The sequence below is a fragment of the Cavia porcellus genome, unplaced genomic scaffold (assembly GCF_034190915.1).
Source record: "Cavia porcellus strain 051 isolate PalLab524CR breed Dunkin Hartley unplaced genomic scaffold, mCavPor4.1 scaffold_2, whole genome shotgun sequence".
In the NCBI taxonomy this organism is placed as follows: Eukaryota; Metazoa; Chordata; class Mammalia; order Rodentia; family Caviidae; genus Cavia; species Cavia porcellus.
The window spans coordinates 110,318,883-110,338,835 of NW_026947485.1; the positions used below are offsets into that span (position 1 = coordinate 110,318,883).

The following is a 19,953-nucleotide window of genomic DNA, read 5'->3' on the forward strand; positions in this document are numbered from 1 at the left end:
AATTAATTTGGTTCTTTGAAAGATTAAATAAAAATCGACAAACCCTTATCTAATCTTATCAAAAATGGGAAAAAAAAAAGATTCAAGTCTAAGCAATTAGGAATGAAAAGGGTGAAATCACGAGACCATGCAGAAATCCAGATCATCTATACCTATTTTGAAAATCTGTATTCTAACAAGATGGGGGGAAAAAAAAAAAAGACAGATTCCTAGATACAAATGAACTCCAAAGCTGAATCAAGAAGCTATGAACATCCTAAACAAACGAGTATCAATGAAACTGAAGATGTAATTGAAAATCTACCAAGAAAGAAAAGTCTAGGCCCTGATGGATTCACTGCTGAATTCTACAAGTAATTTAGAGAAGAACTAACACCACTACCTGTCAAATTCTTTAAAGAAATTGAAAGGAAATAAATATTCCCAAATTCATTGCTGGAAGCAAGCATTATCCTGGCAACAAAACTCAACTACGAAAGAGAATTATAGGTCAATTTCTCTAATGAACACAGATGCAAAAATCCTCAGTAACATACTGGCAAACAGAATACAGCAAATCATCAAGATTATATATCAAGATCCAGTGAGATTCACCCCCGGATGTAGCAACAATTCAGCATATGTAGATCAACAAATATAATGTGCTGTATTAACAGAGCCAAGGTCAAAAAAATCACAGGATCATCTAAATAGATGCAGAAAAAGCTCTTAACAAAGTTCTGTGTCCATTCATGATAAAACCCCACAGAAAACTGGAACAGATGGTCTTTATCTCAATCTGATAAAAGCTATCTATGACAAAGCAACAGCCACCATTATACTAAATGGACAAAAACTGAAAGTTTTCACTAAAAAATCAGGACCAGACAAGGATGCCCACTGTCTGCACTTTTATACTCCATTTATCACAGGTAGTTCTGAAAAACTTTAGCCAGAACAATTAGACAAGAGAAAGAAATAAAAGGAATAAAGATAGGAAAGGAAGAAGTTAAACTATCATTTTTGCAGATGACTTGATACTCTACAAAGAAGACCTCCAAAACTTCACTAAAGAACTAGCAGATTTAGTAAGTTTAGCAGCATAACTGGATACAAAGTCAACATTAAAAAAATCAATAGCCTTCCTGTACACGAGTAACAAACTCACACAGACAAATCAGGGAAACGACACGTTTCACAACAGCACCCAAAAAGATGAAATATCTAGGAAATCAATTTAACGAAGGATGTAAAAGACGTCTAAATTGAAGAACACATTGCTAAAAAAGGCAGTCTTACTAATTTTCTTGAAACATAGCTGGGCATAATGGTGTACACCTATAATCCCAGCAGTCAGAAAGCTGAGGCAGGAGGATTGTTGCAAGTTCAAGGCTAGTCTAGGTCACATAGTGAGTTTGAGTCCAACCTAGGCTACACAGTGAGACTCTCAAAAAACAAACTTTACCTTTTCTATTGCTAAGAAAAACAAAAATAATCCCCCCCCCAAACAAAAACAAAGCAGCAAGTGAGCACTGAAAAGAATACAGTTACTGTAGTCTAGTCCCAACTTTTTAAATATCATATCTCAGAATTTCTCATTGTTCTTTGCCCTCATTGTGAAAGCTGGTTCTTATAATATTCTTGCCTGTCCAATGAATGTAATTCCTGCAGTTACATAGACTGTCTTCTCATTTCAAAAGCAATTTTCCACTACTGTTTAGTAACTAATTTGTTGATTGTCTTACAATCTTACCTACCTTGACCACACTTTCCCCCTTACTAATTTTAAGTTCTCCCTCACCTCTAGTTTCTTGTAAGAATAAAATTACTTGGGCTTCTCCCTTCTCCTACAAAAATCCTGATTTAATTGCTTTGCCCATTCTTTCTGTAACCCTGTTTTCTTCATTATTCCTTTTGCTAATAACTTCTCAAACTATAAAGTGTCACTCCTTAACTATTAGTTACTCATTAATACTGTCAGATTTGAGAAGCTATTCTTTCAAAGTATGTTTGAAAGTTATTTGCTCATTCATTTAAAGTTTATTCCAGAAAATGGTATAGGAGTTCCTGTTAGTGCAGCAAACATAACAACTCATCTCCCCACTCATTATAAAGTATAGGGCCTACAAGACATCTGATACAAAATGGACAACTCATTTAAACCGTAATTTTATCTCCTTTCCAGTTTTATGACTTATCCTATTTCCTGGGAATCACATGAAGGTCTGTGAGTCCCAGTATTTACTCTTCAGATAATTTATCTGCTCATACACTCCATTTATCACATATATTCTGAAGTCTTTCATGTAAGTATTTATCCCAGACCTTGTATTTCTCTCAATTACACAACCCTGACTGCTGGACATTCCCCAAGAAATTTTCATTTTCACTACAAACTGCCTTGAGGTAAATTCAGTGTTGTATGAACACGTTTTCTTTTTTGTCATAAGCCATCTAGGTCTGGAAGTTTAAATTGGTGGTGGCGAAACCTTGGCACATGTGTCATTTGTTTTTACTTTAAGACAAAAGATGTTAGAGTTGCTTGTTTCAAACTAAAACCGCAGTCCTCAGGTTTAAATGCAGCACTGGCACTTTACGATAAATAAATGGGTCTTGGGGGTTGTAATTTCACCATCTGTGGCTTAAAATAAGTATCAAATATTACTTCCTCATCTCTCAATTCATATAATCACTGTTTTATCAATATTTTATCCCAAAACCTCTATACAGATCACTTCCTTATGCATTTTCACTATCATGATGACCCTAATTCATTTCTTAAGATTACATAAGCCTCCTATAATTTTGTTACTATAAATATATCTCTACTGCATCCTAAAAACAATTGTCAAATCAATTACTCTAAAATACTTATCTCTTTTTAAGATGCAAGGTGAGTCCCATACCTCCTTGATTAAGCAACTCCAGTATCATCTACTGTACCTCTAGACTGCTATAATACTATATTTGGATTTTTTACATTACCCACTCTCTTAAAATATTATGTATGAGAATGAAGGAGGAATTTAATTTGGAATATTTCCCATCTATATAAAAGTTTTGGCCCTTGGTGCACAGAATGGATATGGTGCACAGAATTGGATCTCTCTATAGATTACAGGTTTAATTGCTTTAACCATCCATGATCTCCCCAAGATAAATAAGCAAGGAAAGATCAGATCCTTTCTGGCAAAACACAGAATCAGACATTTAATAAGCTTTTCTGAAAGATTCGTCACCTGGTTAACTCTGATCACATAAAATTGGACAGAGCAGAATAAATTACCATTTAATGGTTTCTCTGACCCTGTTTGTTTTCCAGATGAATACAAAGACAAGGAAACCCCTCTTTAATATATTTTCTTGAATTGAACAATGACTCACTCTATCAAGTAATTTTTCTTTATCTTTCTTAAACTTCCAAAAGTTTCTTACAATAGTTACTGTAAATATTACTGATTTGTTGTACTGTGGGACAAAATGACTTAGGGCAACTCATATCAAGCAGGATCAAATATGCTCATGCCATTATTTTCTTTTCTTTTTTTGTCTTTTTTGTTTTTATCGGTACCAGGGATCGAACTCATGACTGCCTGCTTGCAAGGCAGGCGCTCATGCCGCTGAGCTAAATCCCCAACCCCCATGCCATTATTTCCAATAAAAATACATGTAGAATACAATGAGAAAATAACTAGATTTAGCATCATGCTTACTATAAACTATCAATGTGCTAAAAGAGCAATAAAACTTGACATTGAAAGTATATACCTAAACTTTTAATTAATGCATATTCAGTGATCAGAAATCTTAAAATGTTCAGTGTAATTACAACTTAATGAAGTAATGATAAACACGAAAAAGATCTAGTTATATGATTCTTGAGCTACCTGGACATCGAAGAATACTTATAAGCTAGCTAAAACTACATCATTGCTCAATTCTAAAACTAAATGCATTGCTCCATTCAGAACGTGCCCCTCTCACCTCTGCTTATTTAGAAACTTGTATTCACCAAAAATACAGCTCAAATCCTAACTATTATGGTTTGTATCTGGACACTCCCTCTCCAAGGCCTCATGTGGTCACAGGCGAGGCTTTCTGGAGATGGCTGGATCTAGGGTGTGTGATGCTAGGATTGATTCATGGTTCGATGCTGGGGATGAGGGTATGAGTACTATGAGCCCTAAGGGAGAATAGCCTTGGTAAAAATTAGAGACAGAAAGAGGACTGTGGTCTCTTGTGGCTCTGCTTCTTCACTATTTTACTGCCTTCTGCCAACCATGAACTGTTTCTTCTGTGTTAAGCCTCCTTGCCATGTCACCTGCCTTGAAGCCAGTAAACTATGAAGTGAAATCTGAAATGAAGTTTCTATAAGCTGTAAGCTAAAAAAACCACTTTCCTTCTTTAACTTTGAATGTCAGTTATTTTTTTTCTCAGCAACAAGAAAAGTGAGATGCTAACTCCTTAAAATACTCTTTTAATATGGCAAATACTAAACTTTAAGACTTTATAATAAACTTAGGAGCAAAAGCTAATTTTCTATTTTGTTATATCATCCTACTCTTCTTTGGGTTGGGACTACAACTCAGTGGTAAAGCACTTGCCTACCATGACCATGGCTAATAACCTTCCGTTACTGTTGTACTTGTTTCTTTATATTATCAACACAATGTACAATCAATTTGTCTTTTAAACTAAGACAGGAAATAATGCAGATACATGTGTATTTTATTAAACAAGTTTCCTGTATCAGACAGCTAGGAGGAGGAAGCAATGACACCTGTAATACAGAGTATACCTGGTACCAAAACAGCATTTTTATATAATTCTCCAATTTAAAAAAATTAAGATTCCCTGAAGAAATCCATAGTTGGCACAGGTTAAACAAAGGTAAGCCTAGAACCTTTTCCTTTTTTTTTTTTTTTTAAATACTGGGACTGAACACACCATACTCTGACAGTAAGCTATATTCCCCCAACCTTTTTACTTACTTTTATATTGAGTTAGAGTCTTGCTAAGTTATTCAGGCTAACTTTAAACTTGTGAACCTCCTACCTCAGTCTTGTGAATTTCTGGAGTCATAGGCTGTCTTATTTTTCTCTTGTTGCTGAGACAAAACACCTGATGGCCAAAATTAAGGGAAGAAAGGTTTGTGCAAGCTACAGTTCATAATCAGCTGGCTCCAAGGCAGGGTGGCATGGCAGAGGATCAACAGTTTCTGGGGACAGGAGACAGCAAAAGCAACAAGAGCAAAAATGGGGGAGTGCAAGGGAAGACTCTTTCTGTCACTTATATTGTATGTAGTTACCTACACTAGATACAGCACTCACACCCATGATCCTAGAATTAAACAATGAATCAATCACAAACTCTAAATTCAGTTGCCTCAGAAAAGCAACCTCTGCATGAATACATGAGGCACTGAGGGGACATCCAGACATAAACCATAACGTGGATATTTTCACCATGCCCATCACTATGGAACATATTTTGGTGCCAAAAAGTAATTAGGTGCTTTTAAAAATGGTAACAACAAAAAAGGACACACCTGAAAGGTTCTCAATCATCTATGACAATTTGAATACACAAAGACTGTGCTGAATTTTAATGTATAATATCAATTCTTATGAAATTCCTAATAAAAAATTCACAGCTGAACTTCAATCGTGAAAAACTGTCAAACCTAAATAAAGGGAAATAATACAAATTAACATGGCAACAAAACAAAAACAACCCGTCCAAATACACATTAACTTGGCAATATTCTTCATAAGTTAACATAACATTATGAAAGGCAAAGAAAGACAAAACCATACCAGACTAAAGCAGACATAAAGCTGTGAGCAGTCGCGTACGCACAGGCACGCACGCGTGCGCGCACAGACACACACACACACCCCTAATACTCTAGGAGGTTGAGGAAGGAGGATCACAAGTCCAAGTCTAATCTGGGTCACTTAGGCAAACCTTGTCTCCAAATGAAAAATAAAAAGAGCTAGAGATGTACCTTAGTGTAAAAGTCCTGAGTTTAATCCCTAGTAATGCAAGGGGATAAAAAATAGGAAAAAACGAAAACAAAATACAAAGTATGATCCTAGATTGGCTTCTGGATCAGAAAAGGGACATTACTAGAGTAACTGGTGAATTTGGAAGGTTTGCAAAATAGGTAACAAGACAACATCAATGTAATTTTGTAGATTTTATAATTGTATTATGGTTACAGAAACTGTTAACATTTGGCTAAAAAGGGTATATATGAATGTATAGGAGGTTTCTTGCAACTTTTTAAAAGTCTAATATTATCTTTAGAAATAGATTTAGGAGAAAGGTCAAAAGCCTAATGAGAATAGGTATTAGAGAATTGGGAATACACAGTTGGCACATGTAAGCACTGGAAAGTTATTAATTGTACAATTTTCCAAATTTATGTACCTCCTGACTTCTTAGTCACTATCACTTTTGCCTAATAGAAAAGTAACATCTTGTAGGCGATCAAGCCAGGCAGTTACATACTGACTCAGAGATTAACCTTAATAGAGTTAAGACTGGTCCTTCCCACTACAATCAAACTCAGTTTTCCTCATACTCTTTTCCCGTTTCAAACTTTTGAGTCCTGTTTTACCTTGCTCCTCAATTCCACTGTTTCTGCCCCTAGAGTTGCTATAATCCCAGCTGTCTGACTTTATTCGTAAGTTAAATTTTTCTTGCCTTTTTCAGTTAATTTATACAATCAGGGCACCTTTAGCCAACTCTGTAGGGTTATTTTGACAATTAAACATTTACACATAAAAAGTAACTAGCATAGAATAGACACTCAAAACATGTTAGTTGCCTACTGTTTAAAAATTATATTTTCGGGGCTGGGGATTTAGCTCAGTGGCATAAGCGCCTGCCTTGCAAGCAGGCAGTCGTGAGTTCGATCCCTGGTACCGATAAAAAGAAAAAAAAAAAAAAAAAAAGACAAAATATTATATTCTCTAACCCATGAATCAATAATTGTTTTACTACAGTAGTCCACTTTATCTGTCAACTTGCTTTCTAGTTTCAGTTACCCATGGTCTAAAAAGATGTTTTTCCATATATCATTCTTAACTTTGAAAATGTATGCTACTCTAAATATCATAAAATCTCACAATGACTCACCTAGGTCATGAATCCTCTATTTGCATACAGTATCTATGTGTATACACTACTACCCATTAGTCACTTTGAAGCTCCTTCAATTATCAGATTTGACTGTTGCAATACCACAGTGCTTGCAGTCAAGTAATCCTTATTTTATTCAACAATAGGCCCCCTGAAGTGCAAAAGTAGCATTCCTGGCAATTCCAATATGTCAAAGAGTAGCAATATAGCGATTCTTCAAGTGAAAAGACAAACGTTCTTGAGGTAGGAAAGAAAAAAAGTCATATGCTGTAGTTGCTAAATCCAATAGCAAATAAATTTATCTATGAATTGTGAAGGATGAACAAAAACTTGCTGCTGATTTTACTGTTTGTTACACCTCAGAATTTAAATGTTACTGTTTATAACAGTTTGATAAAATAGAAGAGGCATTAAATTTGTGAATGAAAGGTATGATCAGAAAATATGTTGTTATTATAACTGTTCTTTTATTAGTTTCTAATTTCTTAATTGTCTGATTTGTAAATTAAACTTTATCATAGGTTAAGTATATATAGAAAAAAAAGTGTACATATAGGTTTCATTCATTCCCTGGGAATCTTAGAACATATTCCCTGCAGATTACTACTGTAATCTCTATGTGAATTTCTGTTATATTTCCTAAAGAAATAAGCTAGTCTAAAATTTTTACCTACACATTGTAAAATGTAATAACTATAAGTGAAGTTTTTGGTTTAGTCATTCTAATAGCTTCAGTAGTCACTAAAAATTCAGTTAACTAAAAAATAAACAACTTCCATTTCTCTTTTCAAGTATCAATTTATTTCTAACTGCTTTTCCAAACATAACCTAAATTATCTCATCATGCCAGTCTCAAACTAAGAATTTCAATATTCTCAATACTGCCACCGATTGGCTACTACCATATTTTCTGGATATTTCCTTTTTATTTTTTCCAAGTTTAAGCTTCAACCCAATGGACAGACTTAATTTACATATTCTAATCCTCAGATGAAATGCTCCAGAAATAACTCTTCAATAGTAGCAACAAAAGAGTCTGTGATGTATTCATATATACATACACACACGCATATGCATTCACACACACCTGACAATAATTCTTTCCTTTCCTAATTTTTACTACAGACATCTGGCTCTCTCTCTTTCTGATAATAATAATGACAAAAACAAATAGCACAGTATCTAAAGAAGGAAAGCAGTTTTCCAAAACTGAGCTGTCAAATAAAAGTATTTTTTCTCATTAGAAAACCAACTGAAAACTACAGAACTTCAACCAGTAAAAACAAATTTTAAATGCAATATAACTTCATAACTTTCTATTTTCTCCTGAAAGTAATCATACAGCATTTTATTCTCATATGACAACAGAAAACTCTCGATCATAATACAGGAATATATTTCACTGAATTACCAAACAGACTGACTCTCTTCCCAACCTGACTTGAGCAAAACATAATTGTTCCTTCTTCCTACCAAAATTTCTATTAAATTACTTGCTTAGTATGTCAACATACATGTATACACAAGTATGTTTAAAATGATGAACTTCCAACTTTATTGGTAGTTTAAACTCCTAATATTGCTATATTTTCTGGTGTCTCTTTTTCAAAAGACATTAAATTTCTTTACTAATTTCTTCATCAATTCAATGAAAACAGATCATTGTGAAGACTCTTTTCAACAACTTTTTCATGGAGAAAATAAAGATGTCACAAAAGAAGACTAAAAGCTCAAAATGGCAAATGATGACTTCCATGTTTTACATGATAAAAGAAGCATATAATCTGTTCCAGTTTTAGGGGCTGACAATGTAGTTGGGAAAACAAAATACAAACACAGGGAAAAGTCAACAGTAAGGCAGAATATTAATTGACAAAACAACTGGTATGGATAATATTTATTGTAACTGTGAAAAATAAAACAGCAATAGCTGCACTGGGGTGACACAACAAGGACTTAAGAGTGAAAGAAAGGGAATTTAAAGTTATAGAGAACAAGTATATAAGGAGTATTAGTCCGAAAACTAGTAGAAACATGGGTAATGAAATGTTCAGAGTTCACTGTTTAGATGTGTAAATCAGTTGAAACTGTACAAAAGACTAATGAGGCATCATTAGAGTGGGGAAAAAAACAGCCCTGGATTGTGGAAAGTACAGAAGCTCTAACAGTTGGGCTGAGAGCCCAGAAAATAAGAAACTTACTTAAGACCAAGTATAGCACATTTCTACACTATTTCAAGAGTGACAGTGGAAGGATGGCATTTAACCTGATAGCAGCATTTCGAAAACTAAGAAAGACCATCATAGTATTTCAGTAATTTAGAAATAATAGTAGAGGTGTGAACTACAGTGATGACTGTGGAAATAAAAAAGAATGAAATTCATTAGCAAGAGGAATGTCTACAAACTGGTCAATGATCTGAAGATAAGAGTATACAAGGGAGGAGAAAATCAGAATGTTCCCACAAATAGAAATGTTGTTTAAAAAAAAAAGTAACAATTAGTTAACAATTTTCAACAACTGAAATTTTTGTGAACCAAAACTGTTTAACATTAAAGTAATAAAACTGCATAAACCCAAAGGCTCAACAAATGAATATAAATAGCACTCATATTTAGACATTAAGAAAAACCTTAAAAGATTCAACACATAAATCTACATGAATTTGTAACTTCTCAATCCAGATGTCATTACTCTTCTTATAGTACAAAAGTGACTTCTATTTGTTCAATTAGTATACACTTCATATTTAAGACAAACACACCAATTTGAGTCTCAGTTCATTATTCTGCCTAGTGAGGTATATAAATAATACAATGTATGTTAGGATACAGATTTCTCCATAGGCTAATGAACACATTGGGAAACAGTTTAAAAAGAAAACTCAAGAGTTGCTATCAAATATAAATTTACACTTTTTCCTACAATTCCTTTAAAAAAAAGTGGCACCATTTTTTTTAAAACGAAACTTTAAAAAAAAAAAACTATACTAGACATTTCACACACTTCTTGATTACCTTTACTTTATCTCTTCTCAAGCAACAGAACAGACAATTTTCATCAAAAGTCCAATCAGAAATGCTTTCAGGCTCAAACTCTATAAAAAATAAATATACTAAATTAATAATCATGAAATAGAATTTTTCAGACAATAAATCGGAACTAATTTCAAAATACTGGTCAACCAAAACTTTACTAAGTACTACACATGTTATATATATCATGTCTTAAAATTCTTGTGGCTCTGGGAATTTGGTCTCATGAATGTGAAGCACACGCTCCAACAATGAGCTATAACCTCAGACAAGTCTTAAATTTCTCAATTCAAGAATTTTACCTCGGGGCTGGGGATTTAGCTCAGTGGCATAAGTACCTGCCTTGCAAGCAGACAGTCGTGAGTTCGATCCCTGGTACCGATAAAAAGGAAAAAAAAAAAAAAAAAGAATTTTCCCTCAACTGAGACATGGTGGCATGAGAGTCAAAAATTCAAGCCTGGCCCATGTACTTAGTGACACTGAGACTCTTGTTTCAAAAAATAAAAAAGGACTGGGTATGGAGCTCTGGCATAAGCTCCACATTAGGTACGGAACTCTGGGTAAAGACTCTGGTTTCAAACCCCAGTATGGGGCGAGGGATGGGGTGGGGATTTCTTAATTCCTAACTACTCACTAGTTACTATATGTCAATTAAAAACTAAAAACAAAATAGTGGTCACATGGAAATAGCTTTAAACCACATGAAACCGAATAAAAAAAGAAGTCTTAAATCATGTAAAGTATCAAGATATACCAAGAAGAATTTAAAATACCAAAATATTTTATAATACCTTTAAATAAGCTGAGATCTTTTAATAATGCAGGTCCAAACAGCCCTTCAAGAATAGTTTCAAATCCTAAAAGGACAAAGAAAAAAATTATTATCACAATAATATTCACTATGGCAATAGTAATTGCATGAAACATGACCGATTTTCTTCCACTTCTCAAGGATCTCAGATTACTACTGAAGGGATGCTGAGGAAAATGTTTCACTGATAAATCTAGAAGATGCATTTTTTTTCAGTCTTAAGTACAACACAAATTTATAGCACATTTTAAGAACAGACACCAAAAACCACCAATGAAAGAAATTCACAAGTTCTCTTACTCTTTTACAAATTTTACAGAAACTCTCAAGCTGTATCTTAAAAAGGCAGCTTTTTCAATAAAGAGTCAAACTGCTACAAAACTTCCACAACTTTCTAGAATACTTCCATTTTTTGAATTAAGAGTTTCTTGGAGAAAAGTATCCACTACAAACAACTTTTCTTTGATACACACAGTATATTGCAGCCCAAAAAAAGCCCTCTGTAATTACTTCACACTGGCACTGTAACTACTTGCCATGTCTCTTTAAAAAGATAAAACTCATTAATTATACATATAGTAAAGTATCTTTCTGGTTTTTATAGGTAGGGAAGGGGATAATGAGGGAGGGGACTCAAGATTGTATGTTTATATAACACACCAGGAATAATGGATCAGAACGTGGCTCCCAAACTCCTGTCATGGACTTCACAGTAATCTCAAACACTTATTAAGAGAGTGCTGTGAATTCCTATGAACTTAAAGCACAACCAAAAGAGTATGTCTTATTTTCAAACACACAGAAATGCTACTGTAATTAAGAAAATATAAAAATTTAAATGAATTCCTGGTAATTTCGGGCACTGTGTATTTATACTGTGTCACAGTGTAATCTACTATCACCTGAAAGCCCGTATCCATGGGGGATGTGGCTGACACTAGGTCTATGTTGTTTAGGCTAACCTTGAACTCACAGTGATCCTCCTGCTCAGCCTCCCGTCTGGCCTATCTATGTATGTATGTATGTTTTTTGGTGTATGTATGTATATTTTTTTAATTGTAAAAAAGCATTCTCAGACTAATTTAACATTCTTCACCATAACTATATCATATATAAAATAATAAAGGATTTGGAAGGTAAAGGGTAGAAAAGATGGTCTCTAGAAAGAATTAAAAATTATGTAATTAAGAGATTTTTTTCATCATAGTAGTCAATCTCTAGAGTCTATTAACTACATTACAATTAGAATATCTTTTTAAATATTATCTTTGAAGCTGTAAATTTTTCTATTTATTATTAGAGATCAATTTTTTATGAACTTTCCTTACTTGCCATCAAAATTATTTCAAGAAATTTACAAAATCAAATTTACCATTTTGAAAGCATCAAACACACACTGCAAATACAACTCAGAGATCACATGTAGCTCTTGTTCTGAAGAAAAAATCTAGTGGTTTTTTTTTTATCTGAGCTTATATGAAATTATAATAAACTCTAAAGTTGCATGTTAAGCACAAACTCTTCAAAAGAAAAAATGTAAATGTAGCAAGAAATAATACTAGGAAAGGAAAAGATTCAAATAAAAGGCCTTGGGAGATTTAAAAGATTTTTAATTATAAAGTACAGAATCTGAAATAAAATTAAGCAGTAACTTTATCAGTAACATACACTTGCAAAACCAACTTACAAATCAAAGTAATGAAAAAGAACAAAAGGAAGCAAGCAAAAACAAAAAACCTCATCACAAACTCAGAAGATTTAGCCAAAATTAACTTTGCTCAATACTGTAACTATAAACTCCCTCTTCTACTTATATTTACAGCCGTATTTTAAAACCTAGTTATTATTGATTAGGTACTGTAAAGCCAATATATTGCTACTCTGTTCACTAGATATTAATGCTACTCAGTTTTTTTAAAGAATATTGAATTTAGCAGTTGTACAACAGGGAATGCTGTACTTGACATTAACAAAAAGCAAACAAGGAAAGAACAAACATACTCAAAATTTTTACCATGATCTTACAGAAAAGTCATGAAGATCAATAATACAATACCATGGAAAACTATTGAAAAAGACAGCTATATTATTATGTTTAGCCACTAGGACATAAAAGTATCTTTACATAATATATTAAACATAAAAATTATTTTATTGGTCTTGATTATTTTTCAGAGAATTATTATTATCCAATATCACAACTGGTCTCAAAGTTGATCTCTCCAGTCTCTTTCTTAATACAACCTGCAATGTTTTCAGAGTATTCCTAAAAATGCTTGGGCAACACCTCTACCTCTTCAAAGTCAACACTACTTAGACAAATAATTCAAAATTTCTAAGTCCAGTATATTCAAATACAACCCCAATCTGTATTCAGCAGGCTTATTTCCCAGAATGATCCTGTATATTTTTCATAGTTCCAGTCAGGTTGGTTTTCTACTGTGTTTGGCAATCATTTCTACTTCTGAATATTTTCTCAACATTTTATATCTCATTTTTGCCCTAATAATGTATCTCCTTCAAGGCACTCTTCAATTTGTTTCACAAACAAACATACTCACTTACTCATCATATTACCAACTGAGAATATACCAGGATTGAAGCAGACACTGAGCGGGCAATGGTGAACAGGACTAGTGCCTACTCTTACATGGCTTTTGTTTAGAATTTCCTTATCTTCAGAATTCATACATCATTCCTCCTCCTAAGTAAAAACCAGTTTTCTAAGATCTCCTCTGCTTTCTACCATGTACAAACCACTGCCTATGTATTTTATAAACTAAAACTTGTCATAGGCTGTATGAACTCTTTTATTTTTCTTTTCAGGCATTTATTCTTTCTCCTTAAAAGGCTTAAGAAATGCTAGGTCTTTCCATATCCTTGAATGTTTCCCTTATAATAGAACCTTTCAATCCTAAGTTTTTGTTTCTCACATAATCACAGAGTTCTGGAAAACTAAAGACAGAAATTTAAAATTTTCCGCAAATGCCTCCCTTTCATTTAAATCATAATCTCTGTCATTTCTAATTCCAACCAAAAGCAAGTTATAGAAAGTAACAAGACAGGCAGACATTGTCAACTTTGCAAAGAAAAGAAATTGTTCAAAAGGAAGAAGGAACTAGGATAGGTGAAAGGGAAAAGGGAAAAAATGAAGTCAGTTATACTATTAGCATCTCCTGGTTCATTAAAAGGGAAGGTTTGTGCTAGCATCAATTGGAGAAATTTTTATGCCCATATCGTGTATCTAGAGCAACTACTTAAAAGATAACACGTACTGTATTATTCATTTATTGTTATGAAATTTTACTACCTTTTTCTCATTAGAAAAAATACATAGTCAACTAAACTCAACAATTACAGCCTGTCACTTTTGAAATATAATACACTATGGACAGAATAAGACAATAGCTCATGGGGGCCTTGGAAATATCTCTTCTGAGATAACTAAAGTATGAGACTAAAAGTATGAGAGAAATGATAAGGGAAAGAAGCACATTTTTGTTTTCTGTTGCTTTAATAGCATACCAGACAACAGATATTTTATATTAAAAGAATACAAAGAATTTATAAAGAAAAGGCTCACAGTTCTAAAGAAAGGGAAACTCAAGAGCATGGCACTGGCATTTGCTCAACTTCTCCTGAGTGGCGAGTGCCTCTTCATCACTTGGCCAAAAGCAAGTGGGCAAGAATGAAAGAGAGAACTCCAAGAGTGGGCTTGCTTTACGACTTGGTGTCACAATAATGAATTCAGTTCAATGAGAGCTAGAATTTCCTCTAAGTGAAAGAAAAGTATTTATGAAGGCTCTGTCCTGTGATCCAAACACTTCTTACTAGGCTTTACCTTTCTAACACTGCCACCTGAGAAATTAAGATTCACTATATCAAGGGCCCCTGGATCATGCACTCAAACTTGTCCCAACCTTGAATCTAATCTTCAATTAAGTATTATTTTATAAAGTATTAGTTTAACAGTATGTGCTGGTAATAATCATCAAATAATGAACTTGTTTTTTGGGGATTTTTGCACTTAAAACTCAAGGAGTTTAATTTGCTACCACATTGTTCTTCCTAACAAGTGGGCTGCAAAATGAAAGTAGTACAAAAGCATTAGATGATATAATCTTTTATCTGTAACGAACTTCCTTACTCTAAATTCTATATGTAATGGACAATGTTTAATCAGTCCCTTTCTCATAATGGCAGTTCATTCTACTGTTGGATAACTACACTCATTGTGAGCCACCCCCTCCCCACATCTGCATCTATCCCAAGCCCTGATGGATCTTATCTGCTGACATTACCTAACACAAGAATGTTGACAAAATCTAACCAATTTCCTAAAGAAGTAAGTTAATCAAAACTAATGACCCAATCTGAAATACTATCAACTCTTGAGTTCACAACGGCAACAAAAACCACTATAGTGCAGTACTGCATCATTTACATTTGTTTACATTTCCACTTGTGAGTGGCACAATGTATAGTAGCTAAGTATCATGCATAAATTTTGATCATTTTTGGTTTTTAAAAAATATTTCTGTGTATTTTATAATAGTATGTATATTTTCTACATGTATTTAATGCATTCACAATGAACTGTTAACTGTTTCCATTCTAAAAAAAAATCCATGTTGTTTAAATATCAATTGTACTATACTTTTGTCATTATTTCAGACTGTACTCTTAGTTATAAAAGAACATGTTACTACAAAACTGTATGGTTTTGCACTGCACTCTCATATATATTTTATTACTAAATCTCAAATATATCAAGAGGCCAGATCAAGCACCTGAACTGTACCACTTTCATTTGTGTCAGTATACACTAGGGTCACTGGCTAATGGTGTAGTTCTTCAAGTTCATAATGTCAATGTGAAGAGTAAAAGACAAAACATGGGGAAAAAAACAGAAATGAGGTGGCCAGGACACTCAACGTCTATGAAACAGAAATCACAGAAAAAAAAAAAAAAAGCAAAGACAGCTGGGCATGGTACACATGTCTAGATGCTCAAAACTTGGGAGGCTGAGGCAGGAGGATCACCTCAAGTTCAAGGCTAGCCTAGGCTACATATGCATTCAAGGCCAACCTCAGGTACACAGTGAGACCCTGTAGGGGATAAAGGGAAAGAAACAAAGAATGAAAAGTTGAAGATTTTAATTACAATTTAAGGGAGGGAAGCAAGGAAAAGGACGTTGATTATTGTCTTGAGTCTTCAATATCTCACTGGCTACATGAAGTCCTGAAGTAGTAGATGGTGTGCATGTGGCTGGGGCAGTAACACCACAAGTGCGACTCTTCTGAAGAAGAAGAGTACTAAATAAGGGGAGATTTTTACTTAGGGGATAAAGATTTATACTGCCCATAGTGTCGCTGTGAAAAGTAAGTGCTAAAAACTGTGTTTCAAATACTGCGAGGGAGAAACACTTTACACAGCCAATCAATCATTCCTAGATAATAACGGTAAAAGACACACATTTTTAGGTAAGCTCTAATTTGGAAGATGAAGCACCATTCCCTCTGGGGTTAAGACTTATTCGGAGTAATCTGGCTAATAAGAATGAAATGTTATTTGGAGGAAAATGAATACAACTGAAAACCATCATATTAAATGAAATAAAACTCAAAAGGCAAATATCACACATTTTCAAATTTCAATAGAAAAATTTTCTACTCAGAAAGGAGGCTACTATAAAAAAGGAATGGGATGGGGGAGAGAAGATGAAAGGGGAAGAGAGTGAGTAAAGTGTATTATAAAATGTGCTATACATATGCCAAAATTAACCCCATTAGGTCTGCAATACTATACACTAATTTAAAGTAGTCTGGCCAAGTTAAAAATGATTCAGCATAATGTCTTTTTTTAAAAAAGGGAAAACACTTGTATATATGTCTAATAAATAGTGGTTAGAGTCCTATAAGTCCTGATCTTTTACATCAAAACTTTTATCTACAATCTTCATTTCTACAGTCTTTTTATTTGGACTTTATTCCTTAATCAACTTACAAGGTTTTTTTTTCTTCTAAAAACTGACCTTAAAATTATTTTATTAGCTTATAATACACGGTTACATTCATCTTAGGGAGTTGGTATATACACAGATCACATCTTGATCACTTTTATACCTTCCCCCCTTCCCTCTCAAATCCTCCTCAGGGCCTATCTCCATCTCTGCCTCCCTGTTTTCTACCATCTTCCTTTTATTTTGTTCTTGTAATACTGGGTCTTTCATGTTAGAGAAAACATGTAATATCTAATGTCTCACTTTTGACTCTTAAATCTTTTCCATTTTATCTTTTTTCCTATTTCATTAAATTTTGCTCTAATTTTCATTTTCTGAGTTTATCCTGTTATACTTATTTTTGTTCACTTATTCTCCAACTTCTAAAAAATAAATTATGCACAGAAATTATTTAAGAGACTAAAACTTTATTTTGTATTAAATAATCTAGGCTAAACAAAATGTGGCATATCCAATTAATGGAATAAAACAACAATATGAATACAAGAACCCTGAAAACATTTTGTTAAGTGAAAAGGGGAAGGTGGGAGGGAGACCACAAACCATACGAGTGTATTTATGTAAAATGTATACAGGAAAGAACTCTATAACAAAAGTAGATTAGTAGTGAAAATCTATCACTGCCAGTGAAAATGTGAATGACTGCAAGTGGGATTCGTAATTTTTGTGATAATGAAAATACTCTAAAAATCATATTGTAGTGATGGTTACAAAACTGGGGAATATAAAAATCACCGAATTATATATATATTTAAAACTGCTGAGTATAAGGTATGTAAGTTATTTCTCAATAAAGCTGTTAACAAAATAAGAAGTCTTCCATTTTCAGTAAATATTTGTCAGTTTTAAGAAAACCTGGCCTAGAAGAGGTAGTCTTGTGATTCTAACTTTAAAAGTACCTTGGAATAGCTGATTTTATTTTTATTTCATTTATTATTTCTTTCATGATGCTGGGATTGAACCTAGGGCACTGTATATGCTAGCCAAGTACTCCATCACAGAGCTACATCTTCCACCTGAATGGTAGATTTAGACTTGAAATTTTACACTGAAATATTACTAAGTGTACATATTGTATTAGAACACAAAATTTAAGGATAATCATTTATAAATTTAAATTATATGTATTTACAAGATTTGCATGTATGTAAAAATCAGTTTTAAAAATCAGCTTTAAAGAAACCTACAAAAACTTTAGTTACGCTTAAATATTTTAAGACACTGAATAGAAGTATCGAGTTTGTTTAAAAAAAGTTATAGAGTAAGACATTCATTAAGAACTAGGTTTTAAATTTTAAATTTAACTTGAACATTAAGTTGAAAACCAAAGTAGATATGCACTATCTTTACAAAAGCCATCCTATAACAGTTGTAACTATAAAACCTTTAATAAGAGTGTTTTCAAAGAGTGTAGGATATAAGAGTTATGGTTAAAATATATGTCCCACCATTAAGAAACTTATAATTCTAACCCAGGAATAAAAATTAACACGTATTTCCACAGTCAGGCAGACACTCGCAACTGTCCAACATTCTCTGCTTGCTTCAGATCATCCGAAGTCTATACTTGCCTACCTCATATTTTTGTCAAGGTATCTATCTCAAGTACTTCAGAAAGTTCAAATCACGTTCATTCTACTACTCTTTTTGCCCCATTTCATTCATTGGTTCCTTCTGTGTTAGCAGGTTCCTTAGCAGGAAAAAGTCATCACTAACTGGCTCCCCATAAGACAGAAACATTCATGATTCTGTTATTTCCCTAAATTACTGCATCTTCCAGTTAAGTTTGAATCCTATTCATTCTACTTCAGAAAGATCCCACCAAATCTATTCTCTTTTTGATCCTTAAATTTAGGGTTTTACCATCTTACCTTAACAGTTACAATAAACATCAGTAATGGTGGTAACGGCAGTTACTAACTGAGTCCTTGCTTGGTATCATGCAAGCTCTTTATGTGATGTCAGGAACTTCATATCCATTGCAACAAAATCTTCAGTAAGACAAGTATTACTACTACCTAGTAAAGATCAGAAAACTGAAAATAAAACCAGCCACAAAGAGATTAAACTACAAAGAGATTAAAGACAAGCCAGTGATTCTAAACTGAATAATCTTTTCACTTTATCATAATACCTAATAAAGGCACCTTTAAGCTTTTAATTTGACTATTTCAACATTCTCTATAACTATTATCTCTACCAAAATCTGTTTTCTACACAGCTACTAAACTTTTTGTTTCTGTTTTAAAAATATTTGATGACTTTCCACTGACAAATACTGAGGACTTCAAATTCCTAAATGACAGGAAGATCACTGGTCTGATCTCCTGCTACCTTTCTAGTATCTACTGACATTTTCCCTCTACATAAACTATGCTTTGGCACCAGTAATTTGTAAAGCATTACTTTCCTGTCAATGCTCCCAGAGCTACTGAGAACAGCAGGTCCTCTCACTACAACGCTATTTTTGCAACCCTCAATCTAGTTAATTTCAATGCATCCTTTAGCTCTCACCTCACAAGCCCCAGGGCAAAGTTAGGAACATCTCATCATTGCTTAAGTTATACTATTTACACACATTTTACTTATTTGACACTTAATTCACTAGATTTATAGCACTGAACTAAAGCTTATTCTTATTTTAATATGAACCTGTTCTTTAAACTACAGTCCTCAAATAAGTACTCAAAAAATGTTACACGAATAAATGCACTCTCCCTAACTCCTATATCTCTGTATTTCAGTGGTCAAAGATTTTATGGCTCCATTTAGGATGACTGGCACGCTGAAGGCATGCATAAATGAATAAATAAAACAAGGTAACAAATTTGATGAAAAAATGATGAATCTCTGTTTCACCTCAAATAAGCGTGTTGTATTGCTGGGCTTAAACTAGAGCATAATTCAGGGCCATTTTTACAGGTTCAAAGAATGGAAAGGATAATATTCTCTCTTTTTGT

The 19,953-nt window shown here is 33.4% G+C and overlaps 1 protein-coding gene across 12 annotated transcripts in view; it reads right to left on the reverse strand.

Annotated features, from left to right (window-relative positions):
- Positions 1 to 19,953, reverse strand: part of Lcor (ligand dependent nuclear receptor corepressor) — a 136,357-nt gene that overhangs the window by 74,999 nt on the left and 41,405 nt on the right. For all 12 annotated transcript variants that reach the window (XR_010046310.1, XR_010046311.1, XM_063245128.1 and 9 more), the window contains 2 exons: positions 10,952 to 11,017; positions 10,143 to 10,222 (listed from right to left, as the gene is read on the reverse strand). Coding sequence is in view for 5 of the 12 variants with exons in the window: in XM_063245128.1 (XP_063101198.1) it covers positions 10,143 to 10,222; positions 10,952 to 11,017 (146 nt within the window). In the remaining 7 variants the exon portion in view is untranslated. The remainder of the gene's footprint in view (positions 1 to 10,142; positions 10,223 to 10,951; positions 11,018 to 19,953) is intronic.